Raw genomic sequence first — 18,161 nt, forward strand, 5'->3', positions numbered from 1 at the left:
CAAGCGATTTTCCTGCCTCAGACTCCCAAGTAGCTGGGATTACAGGTGTGTGCCACCATGCCCAGCTGATTTTTGTATTTTCAGTAGAGATGGCGTTTCACCATGTTAGCCAGGCTGGTCTCAATCTCCTGACCTCAGGTGATCTACCTGCTGCCTTCCAAAGTGCTGGGATTATAGGCATGAGCCACTGGCTTCGGCCAGGAAATACTATTGGAACCCTGCTACTGAAAGTGTGGCCCATGGACCAGGAGCTTGGGCATTATCGGGAGCTTGTTAGAAATTCAGAACCTTGGGCCCTATAGCCCAGACTCCACCATTTTTTTTTTTTTTTTTAAGAAGGAGTTCTACCCTGTAGCGCAGGCTTGAGTGCAGTGGCACGATCTCGGCTCACTGCAACCTCTGCCTGTTGGGTTCAAGTGATTGTCCTGTCTCAGCCTCCCAAGTAGCTGGGACTACAGGCATGAGCCACTGCGCCTGGCTAATTTTTGTATTTTTAGTAGAGACAAGGTCTCATGTTGGCCAGCTTGGTCTCGAACTCCTGACCTCAAGTGACCTGCCTGCCTCAGCCTCCCAAAGTGCTGGGATTACAGGTGTGAGCCATGGCGCCCAGCCCAGATGCCACAATTTAAAAGGCTTACTTTTCTGGGTCAAGCTGCCTTTTTTGGGGGTCATTAGGGAAGGAATGGATGTGTGCTCTACGGGTTCTTATAATAGCAATGAACCTTCATAATCAGACTCATTCCTTAATTTTGCTTACTTTTTCATGCAGCTGCATTAATACTACATTGTCAAAGACAAAGACGAACATGAGACATGAGATATGAGTTTTAAAAAAAAAGAGAGAAGACCAAAAAAACAATACAGCTATCCAAGGAGCAAGTGCTGAGCTTGTGAAAAAACAGCTTCTATTTTATTAAATAATAGTGTTCCTGCAGGGATGTCTGAAGTACTCTGCAAGGCTAATTAGGACAGATCAATGTACACTTACCTCTCCAGAAGGCTGAAAGGTGTATAGTGACTATGTGTCATTAAAAATTTACTTGACCATGGGCATCAGATGTCCATGAAAGAATGACCCTGGTGAGTGCTCTAAGTTTTCATTTTACTCATGTCATCCTCAATGCATCATAAATGCCATAGACACCATTACTATCACCCAGGCTCATAGCAGCTGATGTGCTGTATATGCTTGAGAGGGTGGTATCAATTAACTATATTATCTATAAAGCCATACTTGCAATTACTACCACTTCACAATTTATCATTAACGCATTTGGCAGATTTTTTTTCTCCAAAGTAACATTTATTTAAAGGTTAATCAAAATTCTTAGAACAGCATTTATTATAATGTGATTTTTGATAATTGACTAAATCAGTGGCTCTTAAGAACACCCTCATCTCAGTCCCGCTCAGTGTACACCACAGTGCCACTTGGGGAAAAGAAATACATATTAGAAATGTTCATTTCAGACCTCGTCATGGAAGATCATATATTAATGTAATCAGGTGGTACATTTACATGCTCATTAGTAATCCATCATTAGTCCAAATGCTCACTATTAGGAATAAATGTACAACGAGTTATTCAGAATACCCAGAAAGAGTATTTCTTATTTAAACATTCAGGACAAGCTGACTGAAATAAGTGCACACCTTGAATTTGAACTTTCAAGGCACATCACTAAAGTCAATCAGTTATGTCAGGACACTCTTCTATAATAATCTCAATTATAAAATTCCTGCCTCTCCCTAACACAGGAGTTGGAGGGAGTTCCAATATCTGAATCTTTCTAATTCACTGTAACTGCAAAAAAATCTTGATGAAGTGTGTATTTAAATTTCATGCCTTAATACATAGCATGCCACTAAAACCACATTAGTTATGCTTTATGCTGCTTAATCATACGTCAAAATCTGTAAAATCTGTTCTTGCATGCTAAGGTAATTTAACTGCAATTAATCAATTAAGATAAATAAAATGTAATAAATGCCAAATAATGTAACTTCTTTTAAACAGACCACTATCTACACATTTATTCCCCAAATACTTATTAGCCGACACCATATAAGGAAAACATAATAAAAAGTAGACTTCACTGAGCCTTTCTCCCATTAGTAGCTTGCTCTAAACTTACAAATGTTTTAGAGAATTCTTTGGCATGATCTGACTTTCCAACTAAAATGTGAGCAACTTGAGGGTCAAACTTATCTTTTTTTATCACCTGTGCCCAACACAATGCGTTAATCATAATAGGTGGTCAGTTTGTTGAATGAAAGAATTGAATGATTCAAATATCATGAACTAAATTATTTTATCATAATGTTTATGAACTACAACAATACTTATATTTTTTCTTCTGACAACTATATATTATACTTCATTGGCATTTAACTAAAAGTAGTAGTACACTCTTAGTTAACTTTTTCATTTTTTTCATAGAGTCAGTTAGGTTTCATAGAACCATCAAGGTTGGTTGGTAGATATATTTGTTTGTATTTGTTCCTCTAAATGAAAATGGTGATTTTTTTTCAAATATGTAATTTAACAACTTGATGAACAGTTGCGGACTAAGACTTGGGAGGCTAATTATAAGTTATGAGTCCAGCTGGCAAGAATTTATTAAGCACCAACTGAATAAACCAAACTATGCTAGCAGCTAAAAATATATGAAAGGATATATTAAAAAAAACCATGTCCTGCCTTCCAGACCTTAAATCAGAGAAGGTACATACATGTGCATTCAACAAACGTTACTGACTACACTTTACACCATGCAAGGCACTAAAAGGGAGGAGGACAGCCAACAAGTCTCAGTTCTCAACAAGAACCTAAAAAAGAAATTAACAAGTAACTTCATGCCAAGCACAAAGTCATGAATATCACTGAAAAATTACAAACTGATTCCCTTTGAAGCCTCAGGAAAGAAAGCAGGTGAAATCATGGAAGTCTTAAGGAAGTAGGTGCCATTAAAAATAGTTCAAGAGAATTTCCCTGATTACATAAATTAGTGAATTCACTAGTGATGAAGGTATCGAAAGTAAAGGTCCAGAGGTTTTCAGAGTAAGTTACTCACTTTCTTAAAAACAGCAATCTGTTTGTTCATCTCATCAAGTTAGTTTGGTGACATAAAAAAATTATAACTTCTGAATTAATGGCCATTCAGTATGAAGAACACTGAAGAAATTTCCTTTCAAGGTTCCTGATGGTAACTGTAGCTGAGGAATCTCAAGACTGCAAGTATCACAAGAATATTTTAACAATCAGGAGGTGCCCTCCTACCGTTGCACCACTTGCCCCATTGTGGAAGGCCACACTGCAATACAGTAGCCCCTGACCACATGTGGCTATTGAGTACTTGAAATGTAACTTTCTCAAACTGAGTTGTGCCATTGGTGTAAAATACACACTGCACTTCAAAGATTTATTTTATTTTTATTGAGACAGAGTCTCGCTCTGTTGCCCAGGCTGGAGTGCAGTGGTGCAATCTCAGCTCACTGCAACCTCCGCCTCCCAGGTTCAGGCGATTCCCCTGCCTCAGCCTCCTGACTAGCTGGGACTACAGGCACGTGCCACCACGCCTGGCTAATTTTTTTTTTTTTTTGTATTTTTAGTAGAGACGGGGTTTCACTGTGTTAGCCAGGATGGTCTTGATCTCCTGACCTTGTGATCCTCCTGCCTTGGCCTCCCAAAGTGCTAAGATTACAGGCGTGAGCCACCGTGCCCAGCCCGAAGACTTATTTTTTAAATAATGTAAAATACACCCATAGTTTTATATCAATCACCTGTTGATATAATAAGATTTGGGGGTATATTGACTAGAATGCATATATTATTCAATTATTTTCACATATATCTTTTTACTTTTTACTGTGGATACTAGGAAATTTAAAATTATATATGTGGCTCACATCATATTTCTCTTGGATTAGTGCATGTCTAAAGGCATTGTGAAGAAGAAGAATTTTTTGAAGTATATCATGCTAGAAAGGAAGGATGCACTGGCATTTTAATATGATTATTTGATATAAAAATAATGAGCTACTCAACACATGCTTCCCCATAGCTAGGAAAACATAAACATTTCTCCTGACGAACTGGAATCTCCTGCCCCACTCTGATCTGATAGTAGGTGGCATCATTTCTATGCCTCTCTTTTTCTCCAACTGGCAGAAAGGTGAGCCTAAAATTCAAGTTATTCAACTGCAGGATCTTTGAGGGAGGTCCTGGTTTTCTGGTTGAGTTTTATCCTACGCCCTTTTATTACGTGCCTTTGTTTTAATCCTTATTTTAATGGTTTTATTATCGTAAGTTACCAAGATAGCGTTTTGGAACCAAGAAGAGCTATGGAGAAACAAGAGAGTGAATGAGACTCATACTATGGTGCAATCAGTGAGATGCCACCCTTCAGAGCTTGGAAAGGCTCATTATGTCTGAGGCCCATCTCTCTGATACAGGTGTGAAGCACAAGGGATGTTTAGCAATACCAGCCAGGACACACATTTGGGATCACAAATATACAGCAGAAACTATTCACAACTGACAACCACAGATCCATAAGACAGAAAGGCACCATATTCAAAGGGCAGAAAGAGCACTGAAGTCATGCAAGCAGCTGTAAGTAATAGGGTATCATATCAGGCAGAAGTAGCAGAGACTATCAGGAATACTTAGAAATCAGGCAGATGGTGGCCATCATCAGATTTGATTCTATTTCATGAAACACCACAGAGTGGAATTAGGGCATAGGGACAGCATCCAAAGATCCAAGGAAACTTAGCAGAGGCCTAGTCCCGTGTAGACAGAAGGGGACAATTTCCATATCTATAGAGCCACACTGGCCCCTAGGATATAATTCGGAATCATGGCCTCCCAGATCTAGTGAACTGCAGAGATTCCAGCTCAGAATGAGCAATAATATGGGAGCCCAGCAGTAGTAGCAGGGCCACTATATGTACCCAATGAGGAAAAGAGAGTCAAAGCCTCCAAATATGCTTCCTATTGTTGTTGAGTTTAGTCCAGGGACTGATAGGTTTGCTGCAGGTAGGAGTAGATTCAGCACACTTTTGTTCAGGTAGAAGCAGAGGAGGGAAGGAAGATGTGGCAAATGCCTTCTCTTTATAAACTGGAGGGATTATAGTGGTGCCTATGCAACTCTTGTTCCAAAATCAACGCTTTAAGAATATTTAGGCAACTTTAAAAGAAATACTTCTTATGAGCCTGGCCAACATAGTGAAACCCCGTCTCTACTAAAAATACAAAAAAAAATTAGCTGGGCATGGTAGCGGGCGCCTGTAATCCCAGCTACTAGGGAGGCTGAGGCAAGGAGAATTGCTTGAACCTGGGAGGCGGAGGTTGCAGTGAGCCAAGATGACGCCATTGCACTCCAGCCCGGGCGACAGTGCGAGACTCTGTCCAAAAAAAAAAAAAAAAATTCCTCTTCGGTGGCTTTCCAAATCTATGGAAACCGTACTGCTTCCTGTTAATTCCTATTCCTCTCCAAAAATGCTTGTAATATTTTTAATAGTATGGTTGTGTATATCCATTTTAGCACTGGTGCAATCTTAATTAAGGTTGTAGAAAAAATATAGAATTTGTGGAACGTTGTGTAACTTTGAGAATCCTTATGACTGCATTTTAAAGAAATAATTAACAACAAGGAATAACTAGTAATTTTTTCAGCTATAGAGAGAGGTATGAGAAGACGAGGACACAGGAAAGATCATGGCCATATAAAAATCAGGACCACAGAGTCACCACAAATTATCAGAAATATTCTAAGTCAAGTATACATAAACTTGACTATTTTCTTAGAATGATTTTAAAAGATTTAGCACAAAAATGGGTTTCATTTCAGAGAATCAAAATCAATAAACATTTTAAGTGAAAAGTAGTACACAATTGACTACAACAAAAAATGAGGAAAAGTTTTGGGATTGAATCAACCATAAATGACCTGTTAAATGTAAAGTACATTATGACTATATAAGCAAAATTAAAAAAAAAAAGGCCCAAGACCCAATGAATTCATCAATTTTTTAAAAAGAAGCATGAGATCAAAGGTAGAACTAAGTGGTGAATTTCACAAAGTAGACCTAGGCAATTTCAAATTGGCTGTTATACTTTTCAAGGTAAAGGACACAAACCAACAGTACCTATATATACTTTTCGTGATATTTATTTCAAGGAGACAGATCAAATTAAAAACTTCAAGAATGTTTTCTGCCTGGTAAATATTCCAGCAACCCACACAGGCACAGACTCAGACACTTAGTCCAATAGAACTCCAAAGAGGTTTTCCTGACACTGAGAAGAAGGGGTGAGTTTTGGGGGAAAAATTTTTAAAAATAAAGTACTTCCAGTCTATATATTGTAAACTCACCTATTCATGGATTTGTGAAATTTAGAAACAGCCTAATAAAAATTCTAGGACAACTGAGTTGTCACAACGTCACAAGAGCACAAATTCATATTGAGTGACTTTTCTAGTAATATGAACAAAACCAACATAAATTTCCCTCAACATATCAGAAATAATATACTATTTAGTTCCAAGAAAGAAAAAAAACTTTTATAACTTGAGAAAACTCAAAATATATGACAATCTGTCACTAAATTAAAATAAGCTATAGTAATAAGTGACTGTAAAAAACCCACTACAACTATGCGTTCATCTTCACGTACAAAGGCTATTTCTAAATGGGTCAGAGTAAAGCTTTGGCTGATACATGCTGATGGCAGAATAGGGCCAGAAATGAGCCAAAGCTGTGTGTATTCCAGAACTCATTGATATTTAAATCTGGAGTGGGTCTTTGTGCTTACATTTGAACATGTTGTGAGAACATGAGCCTCCTGTTGCTTTGTAGTAATACATGCTCATTCTTACAAAATGTTTGCCTTGTATGGTTAAGGTATTTTACTGAGGCTATAGAAGGAGGGCACATTACTTTGGTGGGGGTAGAGGAGAATCAACACAACTATTTTGCTAGTGCACTACTGCTAATACATGTCCTGCAAATAGAAGCATGACCTGATGGGGAAGCTTTAAGAGACAATAGTAGTAGGGACGTTGTCTTATGACTTGGGAGTGGGAACAAGGTATTCCCCCATATGTATGTATTACTTCCCCTTTGCTGAAATAAGCGCAAGAAATAACTAATGGTTTTTTCCGCTATAGAGACAGAGATAGGAAAGGATACAAAAAAGACCATGGCCATAATAAAAATCAGGACTACACAGTCACCACAAATTACCAGAAGATGAGAGAGAAATACTCTGTCAACTATACTACTGACATACACTGGAATGTCTTCTTAGAAGAAATTTTAAAGGATTTAGTGAACAACCAGTTATTATTTCAGAAAATAAAAATTAATAAAAATTTTCAGTGAAAGGTAGTATACAATTGGCTATTATAATTGGCTGTTTAGTTCTTTGTACCCTCCACAAAATTGCAAGATATTTTTTAACTTTTTATTTTAAAGTAATTAAAATTTCACAAAAAACATGCAAAGAAATGGACGGGAAGGTCATGTGCACCCTTCATCCAGTCCTCATTCTCAATGTTAACATCTTGCAAAACTGCAATATTAAAACCAGGAAACTGACAATAGTACAATCCATGGAGCTTTTCATAGAATCCATAGATATTTCACCAGCTATACATACAGTTGTTTTTGTTTGTGTATGTGTGTATAGCTCTATGTCATTGTATCACATGTGTAGCTTTGAGTAACCACTAGCACAATCAAGACACTTAACTGTACCATCACCATAAGACTCCCTAGTGCTACCACTTTATGCACACCCCACCCTCTCCCCTTCCCCTCCCTAACCCCTGGCTACCACTAATCTTTCTCCATAATGATCTTATTTCATGAAGGTTGTATAAATGAAATCATTCAGTAATGTATCTTTTTAAGACAGGTTTTTTTTTTTCACTCAGCACAATTTCCTTGAGGTTCATCCAGGTTGTTACCCATAATAACAGTTTGTTAGTCTTTATTGCTGTAGTCTATAGCATGCTTATATCACAGTCTGTCCAACCATTCACCCATTGATGGGCATATGGGCATTTCCAGTTTGGTGCTATTACAAATAAAGTTGCTGTGAACATTCATGTTCAAATTTCTGTGTGAAAATTAAATTGCGACATTTTTAAGGGAATGAGTGGTGTTTTATTCACCATTGTATTCTCAACACTTCATATGACACATAATAGGTAATCGAAAATGTCTGTTAAAGAAATGAATGAGTGAACCAAAAAATTGCCTGTAAGTGGCAGAAAATAAAAAAGGACTCATCTGTTGGGGGAAACCTAGTTGGGAGGAAATAGGCCAAGAAGAGGTCTTGAAGTGGCACTGGTAGTTTTAAGACCACAGCAGTGTTTCAGAAAGATTTCCGACACACGAACAAACACACATCAATCAGAATATTTTTAAATTTAATTTAAATATTGAGCTTCATATTAAGAAACTGTTTGGATTAACAAGCTATAGCTGACCTTTTTAAGAAACAACTGGGGAGACTTCCATTTCTAGCCAAGATGGACTGAAAGAGACTGGATGTGCCCTGCTTCCTGAAACAACTAAAAATAAACCCCGACAAAATATATGAAACAATGGTTGTCAAGACATGAGCTATCAGACCACAAAGGACGTTGATCCCTGAGGGAGGTGAATCCTATGAAGGCTCTGGCTTAAGCCCGTGAAGGTTTCTTAGCAGTGGCACAGGAAGGGCAACTAACTCAAGGGAGGCAAACTCCATGAATTGAGGAAACAGAGCTAAAGATATGGGATAATAAAGTAGCTAGAGCTTACAGGACAGAGTTCAGGAGAGAGCAGATGCACAGACAACAATCTCTTGAAATCTGCAGAGTCTCAGAGATCTGGATATGTGCATGAGGAAGCTACCCAAGGCTGAGGAAAGAAGCATCGGAAATAATTATACGGGGAACAGTACCTGGCACCTTCCTAGGGCTGGAAATAGGCCTTTTCTCACCAGTCAGAATGGAAAATCTCTTAATTCATATGCAATTAGGTAGAACCTCAGTAGTGAGAAATGAGGTAGACTATGCACTGCTCTGGTCTCTCCTAGCTAACATTTTAATCCCAAAAAATTGAAAGCAAAAAGAGCCAAGTGAATCTATCTATATCTAGCTGGTGGCATAATCACACCAAAAGAAACAATTTTACATGACTTAAAACCTCAGTAATACATACATCTTTAAAGAGAAGAAGGGGGCTGTACACAGGGTGTACACAGGATGTGTACATCACTACTGATGGTAGTAGTCTTGGTATTATTATTCTGAGCCTGTTGTAAGTGTATTTGTAGCATAAGCAAATAAGTACGCTACTATCATTAAGAATTAAGATTGTAGGATGGTCAGCTGGGAAGAAAGGACATTGATATGATACAAGATTTATGTGACTAAATTAAAATCCTGTTGGCCTGTATATTAATAGGAAGTATTAGTGTGAGCTCCTGATGTATTTAGTCTTAAAATTAAACATACACATGCACACTCTCACACACACACATACACACACTTTTTCTAGCTCTTTCCTTTGAAAGGGCCTAGATTAAGGACAAAGTCAGTAGCAATGAGCTCACTAATTTTAAGATTACGGTTTTCAAGTACTAGTTCCAAGACAAAAAAAAGAACTAAAATTTCTTGGATAATTGCCTGATTCCAGGTTTGGAAAGGAAATATTAAAGATGAGCCTGTTATATTTTGTCACACCAATTATCCTGGAAGCTCTCAAAAACTTGAGGTTCTTTCAAAAACACAGAGGAACCAACTGAGATAAACTTTGAGTAATCAGAGATGTGGCAAACTGGGCATTCATAAGTATGATAACTGCAATAGCTTGAAGCGCATTAATGTTCACAATGAAATTTTTTAAACCATTGGTAAACTTTAGAGGATGTTAAGGAACCATACATTATATTAAGAACTGATAAAGGGAGAGAATAAAGCATCCGTCCTGATTTTCTTATATAAATTGAAACTCTAACAAACTAGTTTATCTTTATAGAAGCATTCCACCCAATAAATAAACCAGAAATGACAATTATATTGCCATTTTTCAAGCTCTAAGGAATAAATAGATGTAGGCAATGATCAACAACACCTGCTAACGTCACAAAAAGAGAAAGAGCAAGTAGTCTTGCCCCCCCATCCCCTAAATGAATTTCATCAAGTTTCTAGAGTCTTCACTACCCATTAACAGGTAAGAAACGGGGCTGAGGAGCTCATTAAATGACTCTGCAGGAAAGCATCAGCAAATGCAGACTACGGAAAGCTCTACAGCACAAACAATCCAGTTTCTTAAGAAACAAGGAAAAATAAACCTATAGATTAAAAGAGGAGACATATTAACCAATTACAATGTATGGACCTTATTTGTATCCTGCTTCAAACAGTAAAGAATACAAAACTTTAGGAGACAACCAGAAAATTTTGAATATTGGTTTTGTATATTTGAGAATAGTAAGAAAATGTTGACTTTTTAAGTGTGGTTAATTTTCTAGATGTGGTTCATTTTTAAGTTAAAAAAATCTTATCTTTTAAAGATACAGACTGAAATGTTACCAGATAAAATGATGTCATGTCTGGGATTCGCTTCAAAATAATTTGAGGTGGAAGTGGAAAGTGGAAACAACAATTATGAAACAACCTGGCCCATGAGATGATAGCTGTCGAAGGTAGGTACGGTTATACAAAATTTCATTACACTTTTCCCTCTACTTTTCTAATATATTCTGAATTTTCATAACAAAAAGTTAAATACACTTAAAAGTAGACAAATACATACTAATTTGAGGTGGTGGTTAAGGACTCAGAAGTTACAGTCCATGTGTCTGAATGAAAGTAGTTTCTCAAACATGCAGATATCAGAGATTTGTAGGATTCCTTCAATGGAGACCCATGTTTTCTCCACACAGAACACTGGTTTCTGAGCAAAAGTAGGCCCTCTTTCTGAAAACAGATCTGACAATATGAAAGTGGTTGGCTACTTAACTGAAGATACCAAAAGGAAAAAAAAAAAGGACACCAAAAAACTGGGTCTACAAATGTGGTTGTTGGTTCTCCTTGTTTTTTTTTTCAAATAAGGCTCGGTTTAGGAGCAGTCTAATAGAGCATGTGACTGCTATACTTCCAACAGTATCTTTGCAAATAAATACAACCCATACAATTCAATTGTCCATCCCACTTTTCCTGTTTGTTTATTGCTCTTCAACAGCAGTTTCACCTCATGCTTTTTAATTTTTTCATCCTAAGGCAAGGAAGAAGGATCTTTAAAGTTGTTAAAAAAGTTTCCTGAAGTCAAGTAATTCATTAGAAAGTATGTTTTATCCAGAATCCTATTGTTTCACTGCAGAAGGAGCACTCAGTAGCTTGTCCAAGGTTATGCCAAAGGAAGTCTCCTCTCTCTCGCTTATCTGAATCCTGTCCTTCCAAAAGAACATGCCCAGGTCCAATAAATGGAGTTCCTAAAAGGACGGATGTCTCCCATTTAAAAAAATATTTCCCAGAGTCTCTAGGTTCAATGTCCTACAAATAATCAGCATTCAAGATATGAATTTACTAACTTTTAAAATCTATACAAATTTAAAATTTTCAATATTATTTTATACGCAATTATCCTATCTATAATATTACTGTCTAGCATTATTATAAAAGTATCATCACAAATCCTAACGATCATTTCCACTAAACGCCTGAAAAGATCATGGGAGATTTAAACTCTGATGTGTGCTTTGGAAGTAGAATCAGCTTTTGGAGAAACAAAGCTAGGGAGCACTTTTTGAGGCCGATTACATTTTTGGAATTATTTGCCAAGTTGTATTGCCAAGTTGCATTGCAGAACTTGTAAGAAAACTTTTTCCTTTTTTTATTTTTATTTTATTTATTTATTTATTTATTTTTTGAGATGGAGTTTCACTCTTGTTGCCCAGGCTGGAGTGCAATGGTGTGGTCTCAGCTCACTGGAACCTCCACCTCCCGGGTTCAAGTGATTCTCTTGCCTCAGCCTCCCAAGTAGCTAGGATTACAGGCGCCTGCCACCACGCCCAGCTAATTTTGTATTTTTAGTAGAGACAGGGTTTCACCATGTTGGTCAGGCTGGTCTTGAATCCTGACCTCAGATGATCCACTCACCTTGGCCTCCCAAAGTTCTGGGATTACAGTCATGAGCCACGACACCTAGCCAATTATAACTAAACTTTTAAAAATATTTGTCCCCATAGTTAGAATTTTCATTAGTGTATTTATCTTTTTCATGTAGTCTTGTTTACAAAGGCCATTTTAAAAGTTGCTGTCCCAGGCTTATAAAGTAATTTTATAATGTCTTCCTATCAACCATATGAAAAGCATTCATCTCTGAGAAAGTATCATAAAGAAATTCTACTGTAATAATTCAAATATTAAAGTAAACATAAAAAATTATATTGTATGACAGAATACCAAAAGAAATAGAAAATCTCTGCAAGAGGGTATTTAATTTCTGATGAAAACAAAATAGTACTCTTTACAATTTGGCCTATCACATGACAGTATTTCTCAAAATCCTGCTAAATTAATGTTGGAGCACACTTCTTCAGGCATTAATGATTTCAGTAATGGTCAATGGTAGTTGATACAGATAAGAAATAACTGATAGTGATATCAAATCTATACATGTTTGACTCTCCCCACATTTCTAAGTGATCTAGACCAGAGCTAGGTTGTTTATATGGTAGCCACTAGTTACATGTGGGCTATTTATATTTAAATTAATTAAATGTAAATAAAATTCAAAATTAAGTTTCTTTGTTGCACTAGCCATGTTTCAAGTACTCAATAGCCACATATGGCTAGTGAGTACCATATTGGGTGGTGCAGCTATGGAACATGTCCATTATCACAGAAAGTTCTACTAAACAAGGTTGATCTACATTACAGAGGTTACTACTGATGAATGGAAAATCTCAAATATATACATAAATGTGTGTGTGTATATATATATATATATATATATATACACATTTATTTCTATAGCAATTTTCCTTTTGTTATAGGAGGTTTCATTAAATATGTCAAATTTAAATTTTTTTTCTGGAAAAATTTATATTTTAATGTAAACAGTTAAAATTGTGCCATGAGCATTGTACTATAGATTTTCATTTCCCTTGTATTACAAGGAGAATGAATTCAAAAGATTCCATTTTCTCAAAATAGTGAATTATAACATTACCTGGTCTTCCCCTTCAATTAGCATTTTCTTTCTTTATAAACATCTATTCTAAGCCCTCTCTGCTTCCAATTTTACTCAGCCAAAGCCCACTTTTATTATGCAGCAAGGAAATCCCACTTCTGGAGTTTGGTAGCACTTGCAGTCTCAAACTCCACACTTGTGAAGTTTGTGAGTTACATAAAAAATTAAATTCCTAGCCAGGTCTTCCTATTGGGTGAGGAGGCCCTTCCAAAGTTCCAGCGAATTCCTTAGTCTGACAACTTTTCTCAATTCAGAAAGATGTGTTTGGTAACATATATTAAAAGGCAGAAATATGCAAATGCATAAACAATAGAATTTGACATCATTATGTGATAAAGTGAAATGCTCCTGCAGTTAGTTATTGAACATGAAGGACCTCTCTAATTCTTCAGAGAAACTGTGAGATAATCTCTACCATTTATGCTTAGCAAGGAGCCATGCTGCAGAGGAAAAGTAGAAATACACACGAGTGACAAAAGCAAAAAAAAATATATATGAAGAACTCTGAAACCACCCTCAATGAAAAGTAATATGTCTGTATTTAAAGAGTAGGTAAATCATATAGCGAATTTAGAAGGTAAAAAACGAGGTCTATAATTACATGAGTATATAGAAAATGTTAAGTGTTTTCGTGAAAAGGTATATAAACAATAATGAATAATCATTTCACATTGAAAATAATTTAATTTTAAAAGGAGATAGTACAAATAACAACAAAAAAAAAGTCGAAGTACGGAAATAGTAGAAATTTCAAATATTTTAGGAATGTCTTTCTCCAGAGTAGCATGTTGTTTAGAAACTAAATTTCCACAGTAGATTTCATAGCTCCTGAACATGAATTAAAACTTTGATATTAGCTGCAGAAATGTACATTAGTTTGTGGGGAGGGGATAAAGAAAATAATGTGCCAACCTCCCAACAATTTCCCCAAACAGATTTTTGCATCTTGGTCATTACACTTACTTTCAAGATTCTTTTCTTGGTTTAAACATGTAATCTTGTCTCTTTGCTCACCTGCTCACTCTTCAAGCAAGCCTACAGCCAAATAGATTGCCATACATCTTTACCAATAAACCATTATTTTCCAAGGAATTTTTTCTTAATTTTTAAAATTTAACAAGTTTAACTACAATTAATAAAGTACTCCTGGCACAAGGACTCTGAAACATTGTTTGGGTCTTGGAAAAGTTTGAAACTTCCAATTCATTAGGACTTTGAGTAACTATTTTGTACCTAAGAATGAGAATTGATGGAGAGAGTGGTACTAAGCACATAATTTTATGAAATATGATGAAAACATGAGAGTTTTGTTATGACGCACATAACAATAAAGAACCTGTTTCTTTTTAGCAGGCTCCTAAAAAGTACCTCCCTTATAATTATTAAATAAAAACACTCACTTATTCAGTACTCAGCTAGCTTTTAAGATCTGAATAACAGAAGTACACAGTGAGAGAGGTACTTACATGGTTTCCTTGGATACTAGATGATGCCATTCAGGTCTATGTTTTTATCTGAAAGTGGTGCCCTGTGGAGAAACAAGGCTTGGTGAGTGGCTGTTTATACATAGTAAGTAAATAGGAACTTTGTTTATTTTACAAAGCATTTTTTATTTTGACCCAGCTTTCCTTTTCTCATCACACCCAATTCCTGTAAACAGCAATAATATGGTAGAACAGGTACTCTGTACAACTCTTTTTAACTCCACTTAAGAAATCATAATTATTAAGGCAGAAGCTCAGAATGCTTTGGCTAAGGATGTTACTCCTTGGGCTGCTTTATATATCTTGACTATTTTATTTATGTCAGACATATTAATGAATATTGCCTGCCTCTCTATTTTCCTCAAAAGGAATATTGCTCAAACCACTAATAAAGAAATTAGTCTAAAACATTCACATAAATGATAAATGTCCTTACCTTAACCAAAAGATAAGAGAACTCAAGCTTTAGCCAGTTTCTAAACATGAAGGGTTTCCATAGACCTTAGCTGCCATTTTACATGTTCCAGTGGCATCCTGGATTCCCAATAGTTTTAGTGCTATGAGCATACGATTTTGACATTCAGTCCCTCAGAACTACACACATTCTAATTTTGGTAGTATGAATAATCTCTCCTATGTGATAAGTTATTTAACCTTCTAATATTTCTTAGAATTGAAAAGAACAAATGAGCTGCAGCAAAGAATGGCAAATAACTTTTATGCTTAACACAATTTAATAACCTGAAATGAAGTAAGTATGTGCTATGTTTCCATTAAAAAGTTTCCAGCCACAATTAATTGAACGAAAACTTGTCTTGTTCCAAGATTATTCTTGGAAATGTAATTTTAAAATCTGCTTGAAATGAGGAAACTTACTTTTTTATACCATATGAAAGCAATTGCATTTTTTAGGAATGATTTTTGGATAGACTTCCGATTGGATATTTTCCATTGGAACTAGCAGCATAGGGGGTCGGGAGGGGGGAGGGGAGGGAAGCAATTCTGTGTTCTTTTGCCAGCACTGGCAAAGGTCTGGTTGTCAGTGATACCTTTACAGCTAAATTTACTCCAGAGTGACAGAAACAGGTGCACCTCGGCCTGCCAGACACTTGTGCAGAGAGATCACGCATCTCACGGCTTGACGATCAAGGGGGCAAAGCCTCGGTCTTCATAGAAAAGGAGAGGAGGCAAACGCAGCCCAAACTGGGAGGTTTCTCTTCAAAGCCAGCTGGTCTGGCTTTATTCTACAGGAATTTTTTTACCTGTCAGGGTTTGGACAACAAAGCCCTCAGCAGGTGCTGACGGGTACAACTTCCTGGAGAAGCAGAAAGGCACTGGTGAGTTTCAATTGCCAAAATATATTTTTTAATCTCTAAAAGTTAATTTTGTTGTCTTGAAAGAGGCACCACTGAGGTACCTGTGTTCACAAAGTTGATGAGACCATTGGAATCAGAGCCAACTCACTCAACAGTGGGTTTGCCTTATGTGAAAGTAAAGCTGTTACCATATAACAATTTTTTAGTTTTTTTTTTTAGGTTTAAAAAAAGATTCTATTTTTAAATATTGGTCTCTTTCATTACTGTTTTCAATATTTGGAAGATGAAGAGTTAATTACATTTATAATATTACGCGATTTAACACACATTTTAGTCTCCTTTTTATCTAATTCTGTCATAATCTTTTCTGAATAAAAAGTTATTTTCTAATAAATCTCCCAAATAAAAAGGTGTAATGGTACATACTATTTTCAAAAATTACATGTACTGGGTTTTTTAAAATGTGTGCATGCTACAAGAACATGATTAGAGAGAACATGCAATTAACTTTATTTTAATACATTTTAAAAATATACATTGCATGTATAATTAAATAATTTAAAATATATTGCATGTTTAATAATTAAATAAAAGTAAATTGTATTGTAGTAAATATTATTTAATAATTAAACGTGGCAGTATTTTCTCATTACTTTACAAAAAGTGTCTTTTGAGAAAAATCTTTGAAATTAACAACCAAGACGGTATTAAAGCATGTTTTTACATCACTGATTTCCAAAATTTGTATATTTGTATATTTTTTATTTTTATTTTGTTAATTCAAAAGTTTAGGCAAAAATATTTTTTTCAGAATAAGACTTTAATTAATGCAAAACATGAAAAAATGAGACCACATGTTAGGACATATTTTTAAAAAATGATTCTATTTCAGGGATTCATTCTTTTAACTATGCTTCACAGCATTTCTCTACAAATTGTTGTATTATAGTAAATTGAAAACATTTATTTAAGCAAGTAAGCAGCTCAAAGCTAGAGCCTATACATAGTAAACATATGAAACCATTTTAATAACCAAATTCCATATTCACAAGCAACATGGGCTAATGAATTTAAAAGAAACAACAGTATACATTGATGAAGAATGCTATAAATTATTATGGATAAAATCAATTTTCTGGGCTGTGGGGGGTAGAATTGGTGCTTAAGAAAGAAAAGACTCCTACCAATATAAATTACTAATACTATGAGGCAGTTGTTTTATTCTGATGATCCCATAAATAACTTTAAATCTACATCCTTAACACATGATTTTATAGTGGAAAAAAAATAAGGTCTGACTTTTTTAATGACCACTGTGCCTGAAATGATTTTTAAATCAGTGACGACATGGATATGCCACAAATGTATAACTAACATACTCTTTTAAACTGTTGTAATTACTGTTGAAAATTATGAAACATTTGTGGTTTAAAAAATTATCAGAAATACTCCACCCAAACAAAATAGCTAATATTTTAAAAACATAACGTTACCCACAAACATTTTAATGAACCCCTATTTTAAAACATTAAAACCCAAATATACTTTTTATTATAAATTGTTACATATATATTTCAAATGATTAAAACATTTAAAAATATATATGTATTTATTGCGATTTCAAGCTGCTACTTTCATATATATTTTGTCATGCTTCATTATGTTTCATTATATTGATTCAGACACCTGAGTAACTATAGTCGCTAAATGTTTAGAATAACTTCATTAGTCTCTTAAAGAATTAGTATGTATTTCATGCACTTGAAAATTTTACTTATATTTTTCTAGTCTGTTAAATACTATATTCCTAAACAATCACAATATTTACTTTTAAAGATGATAGTTACTGCAAAACTGAACAACATGTGTTCTTATGTCAACTTCAGAATTGTATTTGTTAAGTTTTCACATGCATTACCATTGTCTATAATTATTACATTGTCATTAAGTATAAGCAAACCAAAAGCTTCTGACAAACTATTGTTTATGACTCTGTCAATTATTTAAGTATAAATGAAGCTATTGGAAATAATATTAAATATAGCTCAAATATTTCAAAATAACTAAAATTTATCATTTTAGCTGTGCCTGAATTGTAGAC

The 18,161-nt window shown here is 35.3% G+C and overlaps 1 protein-coding gene across 2 annotated transcripts in view; it reads left to right on the plus strand.

Moving 5' to 3' along the window:
• The window catches only part of LOC129523466 (putative STAG3-like protein 4), a 33,607-nt gene extending 16,780 nt beyond the window's left edge, over positions 1-16,827 (plus strand). The window contains exon 5 of one of the 2 annotated variants that reach the window (XM_055346999.2): positions 770-2,196. In XM_055346999.2, coding sequence (XP_055202974.1) covers positions 770-778 — 9 coding nt within the window. In that variant the 3' untranslated portion in view covers positions 779-2,196. Of the gene's footprint in view, positions 1-769; positions 2,197-10,576 lie in introns of those variants that run through there. The other variant, XM_055346998.2, reaches the window with a different exon arrangement.
• The last annotated feature ends 1,334 nt before the right edge of the window (positions 16,828-18,161 follow it).

This window comes from Gorilla gorilla, chromosome 6 (assembly GCF_029281585.2).
Source record: "Gorilla gorilla gorilla isolate KB3781 chromosome 6, NHGRI_mGorGor1-v2.1_pri, whole genome shotgun sequence".
NCBI lineage: Eukaryota > Metazoa > Chordata > Mammalia > Primates > Hominidae > Gorilla > Gorilla gorilla.